The 26,745-nt window shown below is 42.1% G+C and overlaps 1 protein-coding gene across 1 annotated transcript; it reads left to right on the top strand.

Moving 5' to 3' along the window:
- Positions 1 to 230: 230 nt before the first annotated feature.
- Positions 231 to 26,616, top strand: LOC143988362 (fetuin-B-like). Its single transcript, XM_077487878.1, has 7 exons — positions 231 to 471; positions 2,719 to 2,841; positions 6,297 to 6,384; positions 14,504 to 14,670; positions 19,431 to 19,544; positions 23,535 to 23,621; positions 25,934 to 26,616. Exons 1-7 carry the CDS (start codon positions 268 to 270, stop codon positions 26,513 to 26,515), a joined length of 1,365 nt encoding a protein of 454 aa, XP_077344004.1. The 5' UTR covers positions 231 to 267; the 3' UTR covers positions 26,516 to 26,616.
- The last annotated feature ends 129 nt before the right edge of the window (positions 26,617 to 26,745 follow it).

Raw genomic sequence — 26,745 nt, forward strand, 5'->3', positions numbered from 1 at the left:
TAGCATTTGTTTAAAGGTAGATAGCGTAAAACTATTTGATCGGTCAGTTTGCTAGAGATAAACAGACACACTGGACATCAACCTGGTCCTTAAAAGGTCAGCAGTATTTGGCAATTCAGACAAGCCTATAATCATTTACCAATTATTTGTAGTACTTCATTGACGGGGTCAAGGGGAAAAGCTTGAGTCCACAATTAAGAGCTAGAGTATATAACAGGATGCTGCGGAATGAAATAGTTCAGGTCCAATCTAGGGTGAACCATCACAATGGAGCAGATCTGTGCACTGGCACTGTGTTTGTTGTTGTCATTGTGCTCTGCCACAAGCCCCCCAAAGATCCCCATCTTAACCCCTTTAAACTGCAATGAAACAAACGCACTGGTTGGCCTAGCAACAGACCTGATCAATGAAGACCGTGATGGAGGATTTCTCATAAAGCCTTTTCGCACTAGGTCCATTTTTGAACAGAAGGTAAGTAACATTCTTGCAGTAAGTACATACCATGGCGTGGTAGAATGTGTCAGTTGAGCTGCATACTTTATTTGATCTAAAGCACGGATTGCTATTCAGTGACTTTGCCATCTTCCTAAACTAAAGCACACCCTACTACCAAATAGTGGTAGCAGGCACTGGCACTTTCAGATACTTCTATTCTGAATGCCCGCAGCTTTGTGGACTGAAGAATTATTTTCCAAAATTTTCTCCCAAACTGCTTTGCCATGCATGTTACAAAAGATGCGTTTTCCGATAGATTACAATCATTTTTGTGGCATGTGCTGGCATGAAATTTCATCAGATCTAGAAAGTTCCACTTTGTGATTTTTCATTTAAATAACTGTAGGCATAAGAAGCTCCTCTTCTACAGGGCATATATATAGTAGAATATCAATAATGATATATTATAATATCCTAAAACATTTCCCAATTATCCCTCATTAGGATGGGCCTTGCCCCTTTTTGATTATTAATTCTTTCTGTTCCGTATGACTGGAGCCATGGTTGGGAAGCTACCTTTTCCTAAATACTTTGTGTTGAAAGTTGCTCCTCTTTTTCTCAAAAAATTTGTAGGGATGACTTTTGGTTAGTTTGCTGTGATTTTTTTTTTCTAAAGCCTTTTTTGTCCAAGCCAACCCAATGTGCTTATCTCTCACTTACCTAGTCCATGGCAGCTTGAAATCTACACCTCTCGGTTCAAAATGTAAAAAAATGCATTCCGAGACCATTACTTCCTGTATTATCATGTGACAATGCAGGAAACCTCAGATTCCATCTTGCACTGGCTTACTGCATCACAGAATAGGGTGTGTTTACCACTCTATTTCCATCCACTTTCCTACTTCTTGCTGTAAGGTGGCTATACACTGTATAAATAAATGATATTTCTTAATTAATGCCTTCCGTGCATATAAGAAACTCTTCCTGATGGAATAAGTGGATCCAGAATCTGATCACATGTAGCTCCCGTATCTGCAAATTCTTCTGGAAGAATGGTCAAATATTCCCATAGACACACTCCTAAAACTTGTGGACAGCCTTCCCAGAAGAGTTGAAGCCGTTATAGTTGCAAAGGATGGGCCAACTCAATATTGAACCCTACGGACTAAGACTGAGATGCCATTAAAGGAGATGTCCAGCCTTAGCTTTTTAGGCTGGGCTTCTCCTCCGGGTCACAACAGTGTAATTCGTTTTGCACTCCTGTGACCCATTTTCAGTGGAGAGTGGTCTGAAGTCCGCTCTCCGCTGACGTCATTGCCATCAGTCAAGGCAGCGCATCATCCCGACTTCCAAGTCTGGATCCACCACCTACCTTGATTGATGGCAGTCTCAGTATCTCAGCAAGCTGAGATGGCCCATCCCCACCTATCCACAGGTCAGAGCTCCAATGAGCATGAGGAGCAGAGAGGAGAGACAATGACTGACAGGCAGCAGCTCTCCTCTCTGGGATCTGTGAAAACCGAGCCATTGGTGATATTTTCGGTGACTCAGTTCTCAGTGCAGAGACGGCAGTGGACAGATGCAGCATTGGTCTGATGCTGCATCCACCTAGGTAAGTATGAATCTTTAATAATAAAAAAAAAACATACTTCTCTTTTAAAGTTCATGTGCGTGTAAATGCAGGCATCCCAATACTTTTGACAATATAGTGTATATTTATGCATAAACATATAGGACTCAGTTCACCCCTATGTGCTTTCTGCAATGTTGTATAATTCATATTATTGCATGATTTTTCACGTACAATGTGCACTTTAAGCCCCATACACACTATCAGATTTTCTGCAGATTTTTGTCTTTGGGTTTACCAAAACCATGTAGAGCAAGGGCCGGCCTGATTGCATACACATTGAAACTCCTAAGGTTTGACCTCATATTATATGGTTTTGGTAAATCTGAAGGAAAAAAATCTGCAGAAAATCTGATAGTGTGTATGGGGCTATAGAGTTCCATATTTTTCTTGAAGTATTTTTACATCATGTAATAAAATGAAAACTCCAAAACAGAATGCAATTAACAAATACAAAAGTATATGCTTCAACAAACAAACATGCATGTCAGGACATACAGCATAGTTATGATGGTGTTTATAAATGCATCTATTTAAAATAAAAAAATCCAGTTGGCAAAATGATAGACCTCACTTAATTTGTATGCATTGATGAACACTCTTGCTGTTTAATTAATCATTGTCTATTTCATTTTTATCTTGCCTGAATTTAGGTAGAGAAAATACCTGGTGCCTCTCTCTATTATATAGACTTTGATGCCAAGGAGACGGGGTGTTCTGTTTTAAGTGGTAAAAAGTGGAAAGACTGTGATAAAGAAAGATCATTTCATGAAAAGGTAATTATAAGAACAGAAAATATCTGTGTTATTTCCATACCTGGGAACGTTTGGAAGTATGAATTCCTAAGAATGGGGGTGGAGCAGTGGGCAGGGACAGTGGCAAATGGTGAGTGTGGCACAACTGTGCTAACAGTGGGATGGGCTTAAAACTTGAGCCTTTGTACAGGGTGCGAGAGTCAGCATAGTATAGGGGTCTGGTTGGGCGATGTATATAGGGCAGAAGCCAGGGTTGGGTAATGCATATAGTGCAAGGGTCAAGGGTGGGTAATGTAGATAGTACAGGGGTTCGAGATCAGTTACAAAGATAGTGCAGGGGTTTGGGGTGGAAAACGTATATAGTGCTGGGGTCTGAGGTGGAAAACGTATATAGTGCAGGGGTCTGGGGTGGAAAACGTATATAATGCAGGGGTCTTTGTGTAAACATATATAATACAGGGGTCTGGGGTGGAAAACGTAGATAGTGCAGGGGTCTGGGGTGGAAAACGTATATAATGCAGGGGTTTGGGGTGGTAAACGTATATAATGCAGGGGTCTTTGTGTAAACATATATAATACAGGGGTCTGGGGTGGAAAACGTAGATAGTGCAGGGGTCTGGGGTGGAAAACGTATATAATGCAGGGGTTTGGGGTGGTAAACGTATATAATGCAGGGGTCTGGGGTGGAAAACGTAGATAGTGCACGGGTCTGGGGTGGAAAACGTATATAATGCAGGGGTCTGGGATGGTAAACGTATATAATGCAGGGGTCTGGGGTGGAAAATGTATACAGCGCAGGGGTCTGGGGTGGAAAACTTATATAATGCAGGGGTCTGGGGTGGAAAACGTATGTAGTGCAGGGGTCTGGGGTGGAAAACGTATATAGTGCAGGGGTCTGGGGTGGAAAACGTTTATAGTGCAGGGGTCTGGGCTTGCAAACATACATTGTACATAACACATCTGACCCACTGAGTGTGGGGGTCAGGAGTGTGTAATACATAGAGTGCAGGAGTCAGGTGTGTGTAGCATATACATTATAGTTTAAATGTATATAAAGCTCAGTTCACAGCACCTCTTTTGATTCTTTTTCCCGCCACCCTCTTATACAAGCCACAGCAGTACTACCTATGCACATACATACGCACTGCATACAAAATACATGTACACTGCACTCAAGGATGCATTAAGGTGAAAAAAAAGTACCTTTACAACCCCTTTAAGGAATCACTCTTTCATAGCCTATGGTTTTTGCCTATCCTACAATATGAGAAATTTAAAAGAACAAAAATAGATTTTCCCAAAGGGGACACACACAGTAGTAAACACCTGACAAGGGTTCTAATCTTTCACCACTCTATCTATAATGAAAAAAACAAACATATTGCCTGGAATTGAAGCAGAACTAAACCCTCCAATCCTTTTCAGCCAAGGAGGCTGCCATCTTAGCCTCTGTTTGATCTGCAATTGGTATGGAGCTGCACATGTGATCAGTTATGATGTCAGCCACTTGATGGTTTGACAGTTTGGTTGAGAGCACAAGCAAATGTGACAGTTATCATTCCCAGCATTCCGGGAATGTAACAGTTTTTTTTTTTAACCAATGAACTGATGGGTTTAGTTCCGCTTAAAAATTTAAGATGACTATAACTGTGTGTGTTCAATTCATTTTTAGTTGTTGCAAGTGTTCAATCCATTGAATAAAAGCTATTTGTGGTAAGAATTGTATTCACTAAAATGTATGGCCAGCAAACTCCCTTACTAAAAATAATTAAGCCAATTTTCAAAATCTCAACCATTCCCAAATTCATGCAACTGAAACCTAGCTAAGACTTTTAAGCATCAGTATTTTCCCCTTTTGAGATAAAAGTTTTACATAAATGAATAAAAGCTGACCATTTTAATTTAGTGGTAAATGGTTTGTCTCAACCCTCTAACTGCTACTTTATCTGGAGAGCTTGGTCTGATAAAGGAAGTTTAATAATAACAAACTGACTGTAACCAGGTGAAAATAAAGGCAAAGAAGCCTAAAAAAGGAAAACAAATGTATCTACCACATTTAGAGCCCGTTCACACTGAGGCAGCGCGACTTGCAGCGCGACTGCCTCAGGCGACCGGGATCCGACTTTAGCGGCGGCTTGCAAAATGACTTCTGTATAGAAGTCAATGCAAGTCGCCCCAAAAGTCGTACAGGAACCTTTTTCTAAGTCGGAGCAACTTGAGTCGCTCCGATTAGAATGGTTCCATTGCACAGAGCGGGACGCGACTTTTCAGGCAGCTAAGTCGCCTGATGGGTCGCCCCTGTGTGAACCGGCTCTTAAGAATTAGTAAACTACGATATAATACATTTTTGTTGCTGGATTTGATACCACTTGAAGTTTCTCCTGTTAGAAACAGTTATGCCGCGTACACACGATCGGAATTTTGGCCAGCAAAAGACCAATGAGAGCTTTTCATGGGAAAATGCGACCATGTGTATGCTCCATCGGAATTTAGCTGGCCGAATTCCCGCCAGCAAAAATTTGAGAGCATGTTCTCAATTTTCCCAATGGAAAAACTTTCTATTGGAAATTACGATTGTGTGTATGCAATTCCGCAAAAACTCACGCATTCTCAGATTCAACTACGAGATGGAAGCTATTGGCCACTAGGTATTGAACTTCCTTTTTGTAGTCCCGTCGTACGTGTTGTACGTCACCGCGTTCTTGGTGGTCGGAATTTGGTGTGACTGTGTGTAGGCAAGACAGTTTGAGCGTAATTCCGTCGTAATTCCAACGGGAAAACCATCAGAGCTTTTTCAATGAGAATTCCGATCGATTGAACGCGGCATTACCCTCGCCTTCTGTCTTGGTGACAGCTGTTGGAGAATCCAAATGTTGTCAGGAGAATAGGAGATGAGAGAAATCTCCTAATGGCAGGTTACCTTACAGTAATTGTAAACACTTGCATATACACAGTGAAGGAACTATTCTCAGGTGATACACAGAGATAAAACAAATCCTCCTATATAAGTTGTGCCTGTTTATCTGCCCTCTTCTCTATATTCATTCAAAGCTCTGAATTTATAAGTTTCTTTGTGAGTTAAAAAAAAGGAGGCGGAGAGCTGAAGTTACACACTGCAGAGCTCAGTGAGGAGAAGTCTGAGAGCTGGTTGGAGGGAAGCAACACGCCCCCTTCACACAGCACTCAGGAACAGAGATGAGGCTGTCAATCTCCTGGAGCTCCCTCCCCTGTCACCATTTTTCTCTTGGTGTCAGGAAAACCTGTCACAAGTGATTCATGCTGGTAGCAGAGGAACGAAGCAGCAGACAGAAATTACACTTAGCGCTCTTAATTGAGACACACTAAAGGGGGGTATTCTTTGTTCATATTTCATATCTGAGGTTTACAACCACTTTAAATGGTGAAACACATTACCAACACAGAGTTCTTGTCAGAGGTTTTTGATGAAGGCTAAGCAATAATTTCTCTCATTGTAGGTGGATGGAGAATGCAAGACTATCATGTACATAAGCAAGCCATGGAGAATACTGAAAACATTGTCTTACAACTGCACGTTGGGTACAGGTAAGAGCAAGATCGGACAAAGCATGCACTTGAAAGGGGATTTAAAGTATTACTGAATCCAAATACGAAAATGTAATATATTGCAACCGGCCCATCCTTAGATGTGGTGACTGCATTTGTTTTCTATTTTAAGCTTTTGTCTCTTGATTTTCACTTGGTAATCCTGCCAGTAGATCACTTCCTACCTAATGCTCAGTCATTGTACTGTGACTATGAAAGAATATCATTGTCAGTCAAGGACAGGAAGTGTGTTAGGACTACAGAACACATCCCTCTTTCCCTATTTCCATAACATACATGACAGATGTTTTTCAATCCACAGAAGTCAAATTTACAGGGCTGAAACCATTGCTTAGGATTTCAGAACAGGAATTTTATGAGTTCACTGGATTTCCAACAGATCAACAGGCATTTTCTGTACTTGCAGCACTTTTTTTTAGAGAGGGAATATGGGAAAAAGTGCATGAATTAAAGAAATCTACTGAGTATAATTTTTTAAAATTTTGTCCAGGCATATGTTCTAAAGCTAGATGAATTGCTATTCGACCTGTTCAGCAGGAACCTGCCCAATTTCAATCCATCTATGGGCAGGCTGGTTATATTGCAGTTATCAATCGATCAACTTCAGTACCAACCAGCCTGTTGTTTTCTTGTTTGTTTTTTATTCTGACAGCTGGGAAAGCTCCCGCTTTCAAAATACAATGGCTCCACAGGAGGGATTCCCCCATCAACACGAACTAACTGGGGCAAATTAGCAATTTTCTTTAATAATCACAGAGTGGCAGCCAACATTAAAAAAGTGTCCCCACAAAACAGAATAAATATAATAAATAAATGTGGTGCTAACTCAAATATAATGCAATAATAAACAGATCAATAACTATTAACACACATAATATATATCAATCAAATCCATAACTGTAATCCAATCAGTGAAGTATCAGTCCAAAATTAATAAAAGTGCATGTGCAAACAAGAAAATTCCTCAAATCTAAAATTCTAAAAAGTGCATGTGCAATCAGGTACAGGAAAAACATAAATTCTTATAACGTGTAGTCACACTTGCTTTCACCATATGCAATCCACCAGGAGTGTGCCCCAGGCCCTCACCTCAAACAAAGACCCCAGCGGGTCTAGCAGTGCTTCTGGTAAGTGCTATCCTTACTGGCACTCTCTACTCTTCTCCTTGGTGCACCAAACCAGGCAAAGGTGCAAAGCAGTGGTTGGGAACAAAAATAAACAGTATTCTCCCACTGTACTATATACGTCCTCCTTCATCGCCTCCACTCCTCCACTCAAGGGTCATACAAGATAAAGGAGACCTCCATAGTGCAGTAATTCCATATGAAATTATTTATTTAACCACTTCAGCCTCGGACCAATAAATACCTTAAGGACCAGAGGTCTTTTTGCAATTTCGCACTGCGCTGCTTTAACTGGTAATTGCGCGGTCATGCAATATTGCACCCAAACGAAATTTGCGTCCTTTTCTTCCCACAAATAGAGCTTTCTTTTGATGGTATTTGATTGCCTCTGCGATTTTTTTTTTTTGCGATATAAATGGAAAAAGAGCGAAAATTTTGAAAAAAAAAGATATTTTCTTCTTTTTGTTATAAGAAAAATCGAATAAACTAAATTTTAGTCATACATTGAGGGCAAAATTTATTCAGCCACATGTCTTTAGTAAAAAAAATGTCAATAAGCGAATATTTTTTGGTTTGCGCAAAAGTTATAGCGTCTACAAACTAGAGTACATTTTCTGGAATTTACACAGCTTTTAATTTATGACTGCCGATCTCATTTCTTGAGGTGCTAAAATGGCAGGGCAGTACAAATCCCCCCCAAATGACCCCATTTTGGAAAGTAGACACCCCAAGGAAATTGCTGATGGGTATGTTGAGCCCATTGAATATTTATTTTTTTTGTCCTAAGGGATTGAATAATGACAAAAAAAAAAAAAAAAAATTTTTTTTACAAAAAGTTGTCACTAAATGATATATTGCTCACACATGCCATGGTTATATGTGGAATTGCACCCCAAAATACATTCTGCTGCTTCTCCCGAGTACGGGGATACCACATGTGTGGGACTTTTTGGGAGTCTAGTCGCGCACGGCACCCCGAAAACCAATCACCACCTTCAGGATTTCTAAGGGTGCAAATTTTTGATTTAACTCCTCACTACCTATCACAGTTTCGAAGGCCATAAAATGCCAAAATAGCACAAAACCCCCCCAAATGACCCCATTTTGGAAAGTAGACACCCCAAGCTATTTACTGAGAGGCATGTTGAGTCCATGGAATATTTTATATTTTGCCAAAAGTTGCGGGAATATTACAAACTTTTTTTTTTTTGCACAAAGTTGTCACTAAATGATATATTGCTCACACATGCTATGGGCAGAAGTCAAATTACACCCCAAAATAAATTCTGCTGCTTCTCCCGAGTACGGGGATACCACATGTGGGGGACTTTTTGGGAGCCTAGCCACGTACGGGACCCCGAAAACCAAGCACTGCCTTCCGGATTTGAATATAAAATGCTATAAAAAACAAACTAACCAGAGTCACCCGTAACACTTATACGGTGATCAGTGGTGAAAGGGTTAACTAGGGGCAATCAGGTGGTTCAAATTTTTATTAGGTAGTATATGGGGGTCCCTGGCGCTATATAAAAACCTGACGGGGAACCTAAATAACTAACTGGCTAACCAGCGTCACCAGTGACACTTATACTGTGATCGCTGGTGAAAGGGGGTGAAAGGGTTAACTAGCAGCAATCAGGGGGTTAAAACCATTATTGGGTAGTATATCGGGGTACCTAGCGCTATAAAAACCTGGCGGTGAACCTAAAAAAATAACTAGCTACCTAGCGACACTAGCGACACTGATGCAGCGTTCAGAAAAATTATCGCTTAGTGACACTGGCAAAAGGGGGTGAAAGGGTTAACTAGCGGAAATCAGGGGGTTAAAACCATTATTGGGTAGTATATCGGGGTACCTAGCGCTATAAAAACCTGGCGGTGAACCTAAAAAAATAACTAGCTACCTAGCGACTGTAGCGACACTAATGCAGCGATCAGAAAAACGATCGCTTAGTGACACTGGCAAAAGGGGGTGAAAGGGTTAACTAGCGGCAATCAGGGGGTTAAAAACATTATTGGGTAGTATATCGGGGTACCTAGCGATATAAAAACCTGGCGGTGAACCTAAAAAAATAACTAGCTACCTAGCGACACATGCAGCGATCAGAAAAATGATCGCTTAGTGACACTGGCAAAAGGGGGTGAAAGGGTTAACTAGCGGCAATCAGGGGGTTAAAAACATTATTGGGTAGTATATCGGGGTACCTAGCGCTATAAAAACCTGGCGGTGAACCTAAAAAAATAACTAGCTACCTAGCGACTGTAGCGACACTAATGCAGCGATCAGAAAAACGATCGCTTAGTGACACTGGCAAAAGGGGGTGAAAGGGTTAACTAGCGGCAATCAGGGGGTTAAAAACATTATTGGGTAGTATATCGGGGTACCTAGCGATATAAAAACCTGGCGGTGAACCTAAAAAAATAACTAGCTACCTAGCGACACTAGCGACACATGCAGCGATCAGAAAAATGATCGCTTAGTGACACTGGCAAAAGGGGGTGAAAGGGTTAACTCTAGGGGCAATCAGGGGGTTAAATCTTTATTGGGGGGTGATAGGGGGCTACCCTGGACCTAACACTAACTGTCCTGACAGTTTTTACTGTCACAACTGACACTGAATGCATTGATCAGTAAAGAAATGATCAATGCAATCAGTGACACTGTGACTGGGGGGGAGGGGGGGCGGGGGGGGGATCGGGGGGCGATCGGGGGGGGATCGGGGGGGGTTTGTGTGCCTGTGTGTACCTACATGTCAGTGTAGTGTTGGTGCACACTTACTTTTACTGTTCTCCTCGTAGTCCGGTCAAAAAGACCGCCCCGAGGAGAATGACATCACTTCCTCCTTCCTGTGTAAACAATACACAGGGGAGGAAGCTTCTCATTGGCCAGGAGCGATCCAGAGGGGGTGGCCGAAAACCAACGGCCATCCCCTCATCACGGAGCGCTCCTGGACCGAATCGGACCGCCGTAACCAGCGGGAGGGGGTCCGATCGGACCCCCCACCCGCTGGAAGGCAATCACGTAGATGTACGTGATTATGCCTGCCTGTGCCATTGTGCTGACGTACAATGGCAATACGGCGGTCCTCAAGTGGTTAAAGCGGTAGCTTACATGTAAAATAGAAACATTCTGCATCGATACAATTCAGGGATTTCCGATCTCGGCCACGACCGAAAGTGATGTCAACTAGCTCCTCCTGACGCGTTGCATAACTGATCATGTGACTTTCTCAAGGGCTCAAAAAGATAAGAAAACTGTGGCCACATCCTCTGCTTTCAACCTGCTGCACTGTGACATGTGCAATGTCCTCCCCTGGTCACATTGCACATGTCACAGCGTGGCAGGTTGGAGGCAGAGGATGTGCCATGGTTTCCTTATCTTTCTAAGCCCTTGAGAAAGTCCTGTGATCCGTGACTCAACACGTCGGGAGGAGCCAGGAGATTTCCCTTCCAGTGTCAGTGGAGACTGGAAGTCCCTGAATTGTATAGATGCTGAATGTTTCTATTTTACATGTAAGTTGCTGCTTTGAATAAATTATTTTATATGGAATTACTGCACTATGGAGATCCTCTTTATCTTCTATGACCCTTATATGGAGGAGATTAAGGAGGACATACATAGTACAGCGGGAGAATACTGTTTATTTTTTATCCCCAACCACTGCATTACACCTTTGCCTGCTTTGGTGCTCCAAGGAGAAGAGCGGAGAGTGCCATTAAGATTAACACTTACCAGAAGCGCTGCTAGACCCGCTGGGGTCTTTATTTGAAGTGAGAGGCTGGCGCACACGCCTGGTGGATTGCAGATGGTGGAAGCAACTCTAAAATCTTTTTGTTTGCTTATGCACTTTTTTGAACTTTAGATTTGAGGAAATATCACGCCCGTCTTTAAAGCAGGGAAAAAGGGGCAGCTGCCTCATACTTGCCAACTATCCCATTTTAAATCCCCTTGTCCCTTGAAGTTTTATGCCGCGTACACACGAGCGTAATTCCGGCCAGAAAAATACAGATGAGAGCTTTTCATTGGAAAATGCGACCGTGTGTATGCTCCATCGGAATTTAGCTGTCCGAATTTCCGCCAGCCAAAAATTGATAGCATGTTCTCAATTTTCCAGACAGAAAAACTTTCTATCGGTAATTCCGATCGTGTGTATGCAATTCCGACAGGCCAAAAAATCACGCATGCTCAGATTCAACTACGACACAGAAGCTATTGGCTACTGGCTATTGAACTTCCTTTTTCTAGTCATGTCATACGCGTTGTACGTCACCACGTTATAAATGATCGGAATTTGATGTGACCATGTGTAGGCAAGACCGCTTGAGCCGAATTCCGTCGGAATTCCGTCGGGAAAACCATCAGAGCTTTTTCCGACGAGAATTCAGATCATGTATAAGCGGCATTAGTCTTGTGCGGTGTCCTGATATCTCAGTGTGAAGTGCTGGTACTAATGCTGCCCAGCTCTGCATTCATATGTAAATAGCAGCGTCATTACCAAGTAAATATCTGCAGATGGCAGCATTGATATGTAAATAAAGGCAGCACATGCACTCTTTTGCACTTTTATGAATTTTGGACTGATACATCACTGATGGGATTACAGTTATGGATTTGATATATATTATGTGTGTTAATAGTTATTGATCTGTTTATTATTGCATTATATTTGAGTTAGTGCCATATTTATTTATTGTATTGATTACCACGGAAAAACAGTTAGACCCACTCTGACGCCCTAGATAATTCAACTATCACTCTATAATATATAATCAGTTCAAACCCACTGTTGTGTGTGTATTTTTTTACTTCTATACAATCATGAAAGATAAAAAAAATTTAAAAGATTTGTGGTGGCTTCCAACTGAAAATTGCACACCAGGCATACAGGCTACAGTCCATGTACCTGGAGGGCTACAAGTTTGGAGGCGATCTACATTGATGACACCATAACCTGATTGCCCTTCAGTACCAGGCAAATTCTTTAGGCATTGAGCCGTAAACATAATGTTGTGACTCCCTCTTTAATCATTGCTATTAAGGGACAGTGGAATTTTATCCCATGTAGGGCAGATAAGCTGATGAACTAGTCTTTTGGTTCAATATTGGTACAATATAACCACAAAGGTTCCAAGTGAATACGTTACCCAGTTATCTGACAACATAGGAAAAAAGATCTGTCTTCTGTTTTCATCACTGCAGCACAGTGGCTCAGACTAATTAATTGCCATTTTTGCGTTTCAGTTTGGTTCCAGGGTTCCGATCCAACACCTTAAACACCAATTGCTAGGGGCCACACAGCATATGGCTTTTATGCTTAGGCAATCCTTTGTGACCAATGTGCAGATATGTCCCGAGTCAAAGCATAGCCCAACTAACCTTACAGAACAGAGTCCGCAAACAGCAATTTCTGATAGTCACATTTAATCAACCGCAGAGCTACACCATTAATTGAATTGGGTGTAAAATCTTCCCTTTTCAATTAAATACTGTAAAAATACCCAATACACAAAATCTCACTTACAACAGCAGTAGAAGAAAGCATTTACAGTATTTGTCCATGGGATATTTCTGACCTGTCCAGATAGCCCAAAGATTAGTGATTTCAGGGGTATAATAATTTCCCAAAGTGGAATTTCTTGGCTGATTGCTGTTGTACCCCTAAGAATTGTGTTGAACCCTTGGTCAATATGCATTACTATAGACCAGCAATTCCCAACAAGGGTCCCATGGAACCCTAGGGTTCCTCAGAGGTTGCTAAGGGTTCATTGAGCTGTCATGCATGATCTCCCATTTGATGGTGTCTGCATTGCACCAGGGCCATAGCCAGAGCTAAAATGAATTACACCAATTATCTTTTTAGCTGTGTGTAAGGGAGGCATTCTGACCACCACTGTAATGCTAAGTACACGCTAGAAGTTTTCTTTTTCCGCTCAACCCAGCGGACTGAACGGAAAAAAAAAAACAGAGGTCACCGTACTAAGCGATGTTAGTGCTGTAATCTGCCCCACTGTGCCTTGTGTTCTGACAGGGGAACTGCACTCCTACCAGAACACACTGATCACCACTGGCAGTGCTGATCGAATTCTGGTTTTCCCGCATGCCTGTTTGACAGACGCCAATCATTAGACCGGCTTGCGTCAAATAGGCTGCTGTACACACTGGCCAAATGTCAGACGGTTTATGTTGAACTTGATATTTGACCTGTGTGTATCAGCTTTAAAGGTTGCATTCTTCCCAATGACCACCAATGTAGGAGACATTTTTCTTACTGATTGCCAATGAAATGATTTTTAGAAGGGGTTCCCCAGGAATTTGAACATTTTTTCAAAGGTTCCACTAGGACACAAAGGTTGAGAAAGGCTGGCATAAACTAATGTGCTACAGAAAAAATCATGGCAATGAATCTCTCATCTGTATTTTTTATTCTTAATGAACATAAGAAAATAAGTAACAGTTAGTGTCGGTTCACCAAGGGGGCAACTTGTCAGGCGACTTAGCTGCCTGACAAGTAGCGTCTCGTTCTGTACAATGGAACCGTTCTAATAGGAGCGACACAAGTTGCTCCGACTTAGAAAAAGGTTCCTGTACGACATTGGGGGTGACTTGAGGTGACTTCCATTGAGTTCTATACGGAAGTCGTTTTGCAAGTCGCCAAAGTGTTCGCATCCAGGTCACCTGAGGCAGTCGCGCTGCAAGTCGTGCTGCCTCAGTGTGAACCAGACCTTAGTGGAGTAAGAGGTTGTCTAAGAGCATTAATAGATTCTTTATTCTGCCCAGTATTTGTTGTAAACATACAGATGGTAAATGAAGAGAGGAGGAGCGTTTATGCATGAACAGTACACTCTTGTGGGTCCAGGAATGTATGAACTAGTAGGTTCCATGTAGTATACAAATCATATACATTAGTAATGTATACAGTATAAACAGAATGTACAAATTCACGTAACACTAAATAAGTTTATTTTTGTATCAGTTCCTTCCCGTACCATTGTTTCAAGTTGCCCTGACTGTCCAGTAATTGTAAGGGATATATCTCCGAGCATAACAGAAAAAGCTAAACACATGGTGGAAGCATTCAATCAAGAGAGCAACCAGACCAATCTTTTCAAACTGGATGAAATAGAAAGAGTGAGATCACAGGTAACAGAAAGTTAGTATACGAGTAAGGACAAAGTGATGTACCTGCTGTATTGTCATAATGATGTGTGCTCAATATTTACTTTATATGGCTTTTACAGTACTGTCGCTAGGGCTATCGGGGTACACAAGGACCAATAAAACTAAACTGTACATACATAAAGGTTGTGTATTAAAGCCCTTGCTTAAAGAGAAAGAAAATGTATTTATGATATACTGTATATACATAATGCAGAGTGCACACCAGCTTTTTCAGTGCTGCTTCCCTGAGCTTCTGCAAGCATCGCGTTTATTCAGTTATTAGATTCAATAAAATACAGTGCTTGTTCAGAGCGTTGAGTAAGAGGGCACACACCTTGAAATGCATAAGCTACAACACACAGAGTTGTAGCTTTTGGAATTAGGAAATGTGGGTGGAAGGGCGCCAGAATGGAGTATGTGCTAAATATCCCTAAATCCCACAGCAATCGCATAACACTACTTGTAATTGGTTTGGAAATAGGTGCTGTCCCGGACAGGAGGGTAGGAGTTAATACTTTTCTGGATCTTTGGTCTTTTAGTCGTTATTTCCCTTGATCCGACTCACTGATCCTGTGTTATAGAAGAAGGACAGGGGTCCTGTTCACAGGGCCCTCTAGAAGAAAGCCCCAAAGAGGGGAGTCCAGGGCTCGTAGCGAGCCAGAGAGGGCTTTTTCAAGCAAAGTTTTGAAACCTTTTTCACGGCTGGTCTGAAGTTACTAAAGGGGGTGTAATGCAAGTAACCGGCACCATCCCATGGTGGTCGTTAAGGTACTTGGGTTATGAGGACATCAGTGCATATAAGGAAATGTGAAGACAGAAGTAGCTCTATAGGGTAAAGGAAGGCTAACAAGCAGTCTGTCTGTAGCATCTACCAGCTTCAGGTGTTGTCGGCACTCCTTCCTCCAGCAGTTTGTCTCCATGGAGTGATGGGAGTGGATTCAGGCCACAGGGGTCCCCATTCTGTGCAAAGATACAGAAAGTTCAACAGTTAAAGTGCACATGTGGAGCCTGCATAAAGTCCCATACACACGGTCGGACATTCCGTCCACAAAATCCATTGGGGCATAAGAGTGTGTATGAGAAATAAGAGTTTGCAAGGAAGGAAGAGGGGATGAGTCATAAAAGGGCCAATCAGAGCTGCAGGGCTGCAAAGCTGGAGGATTGTCTGTGTAAATCCAGGAAGTGAACAGGCAGCAGCTTTAGTTGCCCACAGTTAAAATGGATGCAGACAGACTTAGTGGAGGGAGATTTCTGCAGCATATTGGACAAGTACAGAATCACAGTATATATAAAATAATATGCAAAGTGGTTTGAGGGAAGCTTCAGAATGGCAAAGATGTTTTAATTACAAATTATGTTAGCGGAATGCATCTTCTCTTTAACTTAATTTTTTAACACTATTTAGAATAACATCCAAAGAACTGATTTAACTAACTTTTTTTATCATTATAATAATAATTGCAGCTAAAAGCAAACTAGGGTTCTATGCTGAGACCAATCCTATTTAATTTGTTCATAAACGACCTGGAGGATGGGCTAAACAGTTCAATCTCTATTTGTGGATGATACTAATCTAAGCAAGGCAATAACTTCTCTGCTGGATGTGAAACCCTGCAAGAAGATCTGAACAAATTAATGGGGTAGGAAACTACATGGCAAATGAGGTTCAATGTAGAAAAATATAAAATAATGCATTTGGGTGGCAAAAATATCAATGCAATCTAAACACTGGGGGGAGAACCTCTGGGAGGAATATAGGATGGAAAGGACCTGGGGGTCCTAGTAGATGATGGGCTCAGCAATGGCAAGCAATGCCAAGCTGCTGCTAACAAAGAATATTGGCATGCATTAAAAAGGGATTAACTCCAGGAATAAAGCAATCATTTTCCACTCTACAAGACTTTGGTCCAGCCTCACTTGAAGTATGCTGTCCAGTTCTGAGCACCAGTCCTCAGGAAGGATGTACTGGAAATGGAGCGAGTACAAAGAAGGGCAAGAAAGCTAACAAAGGGTATGGAGGATATTAGTTATGAGGAAAGGTTGTGAGTACTGACCTTATTCTCTCTGGAGAAGAGACGCTTGAGAGGGGATATGATTTCACTTTACAAATACCGTACTGGTGACCCCACAATAGGGATAAAACTTTTATATGGAAGGGAGTTTAATAAGACATGTGGCCACTCATTAAAATTAGAAGAAAAAAGGTTTAACCTTGAACTACATAGAGGGTTCTTTACTGTAAGAGCGGCAAGGATGTGGAATTCCCTTCCACAGACGGTGGTCTCAGCGGGGACATTGATAGTTTAAAAAAACTATTAGATAAGCACCTGAACGACCACAACATACAGGGATAAACAAGGTAATACTGACATATAATCACACACATAGGTTGGACTTGATAAATAAACGTGTGTCTTTTTTCAACCTTACCTACTATGTAACTAAGTAGCCCTGAGCCACACTCTGGATTACACCACAGTATCCTGGTACAGGTTATTTACATTGTCCCTAGGGTTCTGCGATGTCCTCCAACTGTATCCTCCAGCCAGATACTCCGCCCGATGTATCACTGTTCCGGGCTCCGTTCCCTGCGAGCATCACGACGCATGGGGGCGGAGCCCGGTGGCAAATTAAAGAAAAGTACAAAAAACATAATGCACAATAAATTGTAATCTGTATATTACATTACTGTATCAAATCATCTGACCTCAGTTTTGTCCTTAGTGCTTTGGGCCGTGCCCTACATGCAATTTTATATTATATATGCTGTTCTTTCTTCCTGGAAACTTTAGATTGTCCATGGCATCCAAAAAGCGTCCATCTATGTCAAAAGCGGTTATAGACCAGCTAGAAAACATCGATAGTGAATTAGAATTACTTGCAGAATGAGCGATAGCAATTTGTGGGGAAATTTGTCATCAGACACTGAAAGTGACGACAGCGATGATTCTGCGACTGAGCTCAGTGATGTGCGAACTTGGTGCTCTATTGACTGTGGTACTGATCATGCAGCACTGGGCTCAGTCGCAGAATTAGCGGTGTCGTCACTTACAGTGTCTCATGACGAATTTCCCCACGAATCACTATCGCTCAATTCTGCAAGTGATTCTAATTCACTATCGCTATTTTCTAGCTGGTCTAAAACCGTTTTTTGCGTAGAGGGATGCTTTCCATTGTCCTGATTGTGACGTCGGACTTTGTGCAATCCCATGTTTCGAAATTTTTCATACCCGGGATGCTTACTAAACCAATATACAGTGTCTAGTATTACAGTGACTAGGAATATTGCACCCTTGTTTGGACAAATTTCAGTGTTTTTGATTTGATTACCTTCTTGAATACAATTTTTATTATTATTTTATTATTATTTTTTATAATTATTTATTATATTATAATTAATGAGCAGGATCTCAAATTTTCCGACAACAAAATCTGATCGGACTTTTTCCGATCGTTTGTAGAGAATTACGCATGCTCAGATCAAAGTACGAGAGTAAAGCTATTGGCTACTATGCTGAACGTAGTCCCATCGGAACAAACGAACGTCATCACGTTCCAAACGATCGGATTTTCCGACAACTTTGTCCGACCGTGTGTGTGCAACACCAGTTTCGGACAAAATCCGTCAGAAAAAATCTGACGGATTTTGTGGTTGAAATTTCCCACCGTGTGTACAAGGGCTTAAGCCGCGTACACACGGGCGGACTGTCTGTCCAACTTAGTCCGCCGAAACACATTTCAGCGGACAGTCCGCTCGTGTGTGGGCTTCAGCTGACTTTTTCAGCGTGCAGTCTGGCGGACTAAGTATTTCGGAATTTCCGTAATATTGTCCGTCCAACTTTGGTTTCAGCGGACAGTCCGCTCGTGAGTAGGCTAGTTGGACGGACTAAGTATGGCACATGCTCAGAAAGGTACGTGCTGTACACATCATCGCGCAAGCTTTCGACGGACTGTTTGTTCATCGTGTGTGGTCAAGTCCATTCATTCGAAAGTAGGACGGACTGTCCGTCGGATTGTCTGACGGACTAAGTTGGCCATACAGTCCGCCCGTGTGTACGCGGCTTTAGAGTTTTACCATATAAAATGGCAAATTTCCATGCAAAACAATGTACCATTTTGACATTAAAAAATCAGGGAATTTTAACAAATAGAAATTTGGCCTAAAAGTGTTAAAGCATATCTAAACCCCAAAACAACCCCCCCCCCCCTTTATTTTTCCTGGTAATCTTGTGAATAGCAGACTTCCTGTCTCAGGATAGCTACATTCACTCTCCCACTGTAACTACTGAGGGAACTATGTTTTTTCTCCACAATATACAAACATGTCTGTCTTTGTTCATCTCCTTTACATTGAGCTGGTGGGATTAGTAGTTTACTGAAGAAATAGAAGATTGCTTGTGCTATCTGGTAAACTTGGGAAGTGACGAGGACACTGCAGTTCTGGGCAGATGAACAGGTATTTTCTGTATTTGCTGAAAAATGTTCTTAGTCTGAAACAGAAAACTATTGCAGCCACCACATCCAAAGAATGATAAGCTGCAATATATTACAGTTTTGCTCTTGGGGTTAGTTAGTTACTCGAACGTTGGTCTCTGGAACTGTTAACCAGTTCACAATCAGTCCTTTTGTCAACATGCTAGGTTGTATGTAATAGTATTTACAAAGCATACAAATGATGTCTTTAGAGAGACATAAAAGAAGGAAATATTTAAAGTAGAAAAATGTCTTCTTTTTTTTAACAGTGGATGCTTGGACAGTCTTACTTCATCTCTTTCATCATAAAGGAAACTGATTGTTTGAAAACACAGAAAGATGTTATCCTTGACAACTGCAAGTCTCTTAGTGATAGCAAAGCTGTAAGTAAAATATTCTCTTTACAGTTGTGCATTTGTAACTAAACAAACATATTAATAAAGCAGTAGATGTAACATTCAGTGAATTTTCCTGGTGAATATAAATGTCACATTCACTGCTCTTTTTAAATATGTCATATTGTGATGATTACATAAAAACCATGATAGCTTAACCACTTCAATACCAGGCGCTTTCCACCCTTCCTACCCAGGACAATTTTCAGCCTGTCGCACTTTGAATGACAATTACGCGGTCATGCAATACTGCACCCAAACTAAATTTTTTATAATTTTCTTCCCATAAATAGAGCTTTCTTTTGGTGGTATTTGGTCACCACTGGGGTTTTTTATTTTTTGCTAAACAAACTTAAACTTAAAAAGTCTGAAAATTTATGAAAAAAATAAGTTTTTCTTTGTTATAAAATTTTGTTTTCTCCTTCACTGACGGGCACTAATGAGTTGGCACTGATAAGGTGGCACTGATGGGCACTGATGAGAAGGCACTGATATGTAGAATTGATGGGAACTGATAGGCGGCACTGATGTGCAGCACTGATAGGCGGCACGGATGGGCACCGATAGGTGACACTGATGGGCACTGATAGGTGGCACTGACAAGTGGCTGTGATGGGCACTGACAAGCGGCTGTGATGGGCACTGACAAGTGGCTGTGATGGGCACTGATAGGCGGCACTGATTGGCACTGATAGGCAGTACTGATTGGCAATGACAGGTGGCACTAATGACCAGCACTGATAAGGTTCTGACAGGTGTTACTGTAGAGCACTGATTGGCAATGTGATGGGCACTGACTGGCACTGTGGTGGGTACTGATTGGCACTTTATTGGGCACTGAACGGTGATCCTGGGAGGGCACTGACTGGCAGCTGATGGGCACCTTTTTGGTAGCTGTGGTGACACAGCTGATGGGGCTGTGCTGATAATCAATGTGCTGATTATCAGCACAGACCCCCCCCTCTGACAGGGAGAGCCACCGATTGGCTCCCCCTGTCAGCGTGAAGTGAGGAATGCCGTGTACTGGCACTTCCTGGTTCACGCAAGGATCAGCTGTGATTGGTCACAGCTGGTCACGTGGTAAGAAGCCTCTGTCAGAGGCTTGTGGTAAGAAGCCTCATGTGGTAAGAAGCCTCTGTCAAGTCACATGGTAAGAAGCCTCTGTCAGAGACTTCTTACCCTGATCGGAGATACGGCATGTCAGATTGACACGCCGCAATGCGCACTGGTCTGTTATCCTGCTGGACGTCATATGACGCCCAGTCAAGATTCGGAACCACCGCCCGGCCGCCAATCTGCTATAGACCGGGCGGGAAGTGGTTAAAGTGATATTAGTTGTTGTAAAGGCACAAGTTTTTTTAACTTCATGCATTATATGCATAAAGGTAAAAAAACATCTTTTGTGTGTAGCAGCAGCCTCCGCACCCCTAACACATACCTGAGCCTCCTCTCAATCTAGTGATGTCCAGGAAAGCCTTGCCTCTCTGGGGGCTTGCACTCCTGATTGGCTCCCGCTGCTGCCAAAAGCCAATCAGGAGATGGAAGTGCAGGGCCAATTTGCAGCTCTGTGTTTGGATAAACACACAGAGCCGAGGCTCAGCTTGTTATATTTGCCTCCTCTGTGTAGTGCTTTTGCACAGAGCAGCCCAGATCCTCCTCTTCCTCGCTGGCGCTCCTGGCCTCTCACAGCTTGCTAGGGGGGCACCAGAGCTGAGCCACTGCTCTGTGTGTCTATTCAGACACAGAGCTGCGCCTCGGCCCCACCCTCGCTCTCTCCTTATTTGCTCACTGACTTTGATTGACAGCAGCGGGAGCCAATGGCACCTGCTGCTGTGTCTCAGCCAGTCAGGAAGGAGAGCACAGCCAAGGCTCTCGTGCAAAATCACTGGATCGAGATGGGGCTCAAGTAGTTACTAGGGAGGCTGAGGGGGGCTGCTGCACACAGAAGTTTTTTTTTATCTAAGACCCCTTCCACACTGGGCTGCCCAATAGCGTTGGCGCTAAAATGCTGTTATTTTAGCGCAGTTTTACCGTCGGATTTGTGGCGCATTTCAGCCGCTAGCGGGGCGCTTTTTTTAGCCCCGCTATTGGCTGAAAAAGAGATGAAGCCGTCTGCAATGCACCGCATTAGTGGCGTTTTACCAGCAGGATAGTCGCGCTGCCCCATTGATTTCAAACACACCGTTCCAAAGAAGCTGCTGGCAGGACTTTTCCTGACGTCCTGCCAGCGCACCGATCCAGTGTGAAAGGAGACAATGGAGCAGCTGTTTGAGGGCGGCTATTTTTAACACTATAGTGCCCGCAAAACGCCCTCAGTGTGAAAGGGGTCTTAATGCATAATCTTACCGTAAGGTTGGGAAGGGTATAACTGTCAATAAGCCTTTAGTTTTTTTTCATGCTTACATTTCCTTTATTATAGTGCAGTTTTTTGAGTAAATGTTATCTGGCAAGAAATAGGATGGCCTCACAGCCTGACACCCCTGCTCTGATATGGAAATACTGGTAAATAATAAAGGCTCCTGTATGACAGTCTAAATAAGTACAAGATCTAGTTACTATCTGCACAAGCCTCATAAAGTAAAAAAAAAGATTCCCAAAACCTCTCCTGACTGAACCAAATCCACCTTCATTCGTGTTTCATGTGTTCCTCTCTCAGACACTGCAGCTCACCATAGGAGGTTCCCGGAAACAGAGGCAGTGCTGCCAATCCAGAAAACAGTGGGTGAGATTAGGTGTGGCCAGGAGCAGATTGACAAGCTGCAGGGCTATAAATCAGCAGTGACTATGCTTATAATAACCAATCTCACAGGCGCACTGCAAAATCATTGCCATACCATCACAGGAAGCTGCATTGGGTGTACTTCACTGGCGTGTTTGCTGATTTGAGTTATTTTATGTGTTTCGCAGCAGTGTAACATTGCTGAGCATTTTAACATTTCCATCTCTGCTGTGCTAGTCCCTAGTTCATTTAAAAAGACGGATCGCTTACTTGTATCCTCAAAACAAGTTTGTGCCAAAAAATGTCTTTCCTTTTTACTAGCAAATTCTGCTCAGTATACTGTATACAGCCCCACTTCTATCAGATAGTAAAGAGTGTAGCTTAGTAGTGGGATGGTGCAACATCATTGGACCTATGCATGAGTTTCATCACGGTTTGCCCAGTTACAGAAAAAGGAAGCTCCAGCAACAGGAGACGCTTCCATAAGACCCCTTTCACACTGTGATGCTATGCCAGCGATATAACGCTAAAAATAGCACCTGCAAAGCGCTCCGAAAGAGCCACTGCTGTCTCTCCAATGTGAAACCCCCGAGGGCCTTCACACTGGAGCCGTGCGCTGGCAGGACACTAAAAAATGTCTTGCTAGCAGCATCTTTGGAGCAGTGAAGGAGCGGTGTAATAAATGGGGCAACGCAGCTATACCGCCAGCAAAGGGCTGCTGTAGCAGCCCTTTGCTGTGGTTTTAACCCTTTCTCGGCTGCTAGTGGGGGGGGGGTAAAAGCACCCCGCTAGCGGGCGAATAGTGCAGCAAAATTTACAATAAAGCGCTGCTAAAAATAGTGGCTTTTTACTGTCGACGCACCCACCGCCCCAGTGTGAAAGGGGACTAAAGATGGCACCAGTGAGTAAGAGTGAAGAGCTATTATTGATAGAGCAGGCAAAGCTATGGTAAGTTGTAATGTACAAATGCATATTTGTACATTATTGCAAGTGCCCTCCTTTTCGCCTTCCCCCTAGTTCCACTTTGATTTTGATCCAAATATCTCTATACTTTTTGTGGTCCCAGGTATGTAAAATCACTATTCTGGTCTGTAAAATAAAAAAAAAGCAGCACAAGAAAATATTGTGCCCTTGGTGCTATTGTTTCACAACTGACACAAAGACAATAAATAAAATCTAGATTTGGGATATTATACATAGCTTTATATGCTACCGATTTATGTTCACAACAACGGAATTAACTTTGTTTTCTCTTTCAGCATGTTGGCTTCTGCACAGGTAGTGCATATAATACACCTGAGAAACAGGAAAAATATTCTGTGTCCTGTGAAATCTATGACCCAAGGGTAAGTGTAATTGATATTGGTATTATTATTATTATTATTAACATTATCATATTTTTTATAACAACAAAATTCATGTCAGCCAGATATGAATGCAATACCTAAGTGTGACGGACGTGGATATCAGATCCCTGCCCTCCTCACCAACTTGTGACAAAGAACTGGCCAATCTTACACCGCGCTGTCACTTGCATAACAATGCCACACTCAGCTGCACCCACCCCAAGATTTCCCAACTTGTGGGACCCAATCTAGGTGCCAGCAGCCAAGAGAGTGATTGTTACAGGGTTAAATTAATTAAGCAATTAACCTTTTAAATTATCACTACCCCTTTTGACCGAAAAGGAAAAACTCGTAATCTTAGCAATTAAGCAAAAAAGGGTTGAAATGGAAGAATACTTGCAGTGTCCTTGGGTTTAGCAGAGTTCAGTCAAAGAGCAAGATGTTATTGGTTCTCAAACTTGACAAATGTTCCTTGTTGATGGTACATGAAAAGTGTCTTGGCCTGCCCCTTTTTTCTGAGATCAAAGTGGTGTTGACAGAGTCCATCTGATCAATTAAACGTCTGAGGAATGGCCATGGGATGTTACTGGCTTTATGACGGTATCATGACCCTCCCTTACATGCAGTTTTTTTTTTTTTTTTTTTTTTAAACATTCAACATTTATAAAGAGAAAGTGAAAAGACAAAAGATCATTACATGTCATTGCGGAAAAAAAAAACAAGTGAGAATACATGAGTGATACGGCAAACGTACATCTCATTTTAATTCCAAGGTATCTTATCTCAGGTTTTAGTTTACCAACTTTTCATGTGCACAAATGTATCTTGAAACTATACTAATCAGCACAATTATAGTACAGTAAAGTTTTGAGTTCAATATAAAGGCTGGATATCATTGGTCGTCTATACCATGGTACGACAAATGATGAGTATGGCTTCTTTGTTCCTCGTTCTCAATCTAACAGCCCAACTGTTGACTCATTAATACATGCAGTTTTTTTATTACTATTATTATCTTCCAATATGTACCTGTTGCATTCTTGAAACAGATTTTAGTTTGCATTGAATTTCGTGTCCAGGGATACTAAACACATGGTATGTCAGATAAGCCTGTCACCCAGGAGGTATCTGACTGCTATCTTCCCTTCTGTATGCTTAGTCATGTATGACCTCGATTTGTTCGGTAGGATATTGCCCATTTAAATGTATACTTAATATTAATGTGCCTTGGTCCTGTTGGAGTCTATGAATTGTGTGTGGATTTTGTTGATTTGTGAATTGGGCAAAGGTCTCCAAGAGGTCAGATAAAGCTTTTTACGATCTCCATTAGTTCTGGGTAGACATTTTATGTCAAGCTATGTATTCCTAATGGATTTGGTCATAGTTTTTACGATAGGTCTGGTCAGCAGAAATAAACATCCTGCCAGAACTCAATTAGCTGCTTACAGCTCTGCAAAGGCCTGTGTGCTGGTCTCCGCTGTCCCAAAGTTGAGGCTCTTTTGAAATATGTGCTAAATTAGAAGGCTATGGAAATGCATTCCTAAGTATTTGCTGCTGCAATGTGTAACTGTTCTACAAAATTGTCATGGCCGACCTATGATTTCTGAACAACATGGCAACTAGCCACAGCTTTTTGTGCATCCAGTACATGATATCATTACTCTAAGCACTAATATTTTAAAAATATAGAAGGATAAGATACAAGAAATAACACAAAGTTAAATTAAACACATATGAGCTGCAAAGCATCAACGTTAAGGGAATAGCTAATACGTATAACTAAATGAAACATATATGAACACAGGGGCGTAACTTCAGGGGTCACAATTACAACCTGGCCCCATGCTCAAGGGGGAAGCACGGCTCCCCTGTACACCTGGACAAGAGGGGCAGCAGGGGAGGCATATAGAGGAACTTATCTGCTTCTTCTTGAAAGCCTGCTTCTCCTCCTCTCCCTTCTGCACTCATTCAGTGGCTGCAAGAGGAACATGGAGGGTATTGGTTCCTCTATATGTGGCCCCTCCTATCCAGCTTCCTCTTCTTTTTGCTGCACCCCCCCGGGCTTCCGCCCTTTCCTCTGACACCAGCTGCTGCAGGGATGTGTCAGAATGGAGAGCGGGGAAGGGGCCAGTAAATATGTAATGTCTTTTAAATTATTGAATGTTTGAAAGCTGTTTACCATTATAAAATTGAGGGTGAAAAGCTATGGCACTATGCAATTTGTAATAAAATATTTGTTTAAAAGTATATTTGTAAATTATACATTTCATACAGTAGATCAGAAATTACATTATTTGTTTTGTCTATTCAAGGATGATGATCACCATCACCATCATCATCACCACGGACATGGCTCTTGTGACCATGGAAAGGAAGGTACCCAGGTGGAGGAATCAAAAGATAATGTTGGACACAGTGAAGCAGGGGCAGGAGAGGTAGGACTAGGTGAGGCAGGACAAGGACAAACCAAGGATTTGCCTAAAAAATGTGAACTTGGTAAAGGCAAGGATTGTGGACAACACAGAGGTCACAGACATCACTGCCATCCTGGTCACCATCATCACCATCATCATCATCATCATCCTGGTCACCACCATGACCACCAAAGCCATTCTCACCCACATGATCCAGCTCACCACCATCACCCTCATCATCATGACCATCATAACCATACGGCAGATGAACATGGTTCTTCATCAGAAGAAAACACTAATAAGCAACCTTTTAAGAGAACAAAGGGATCCGTTCAAGTTTACTATCTTGATGAGGAAACTTTAAGTCCACCAGTCCCAACCATTGTTCGCCTGCCTGGACCAAGTAAGCATGTTCCAGAAGTTGCTGATTTCCCCAGTGAAGCATCACCTCTAAAAACATGTCCCAGCGAACCATATTAAGACTTGTCATCAGATAATAAAGGCTCATTATTTGCACAAAACTGCAATTATATAGAGTATGTTTTGAAAAAGAAAGAATAAACAACTCTTGGTACATAAAATCTTGATATTGTCTGAATTTTTAAGAGTTTTTTTTTAATATGAATGTAGCACTACCTCTTTAGGAGTTGCTAAAGTCAGGGTTCCCAACTGCTACACAGCCCATCACACAGCATTACCTTCTTGCATCT

The sequence above is a fragment of the Lithobates pipiens genome, unplaced genomic scaffold, assembly GCF_037356315.1.
Source record: "Lithobates pipiens isolate NorthernLeopardFrog02 unplaced genomic scaffold, aLitPip1_a1.2 Scaffold_18, whole genome shotgun sequence".
Taxonomy (NCBI): Eukaryota; Metazoa; Chordata; class Amphibia; order Anura; family Ranidae; genus Lithobates; species Lithobates pipiens.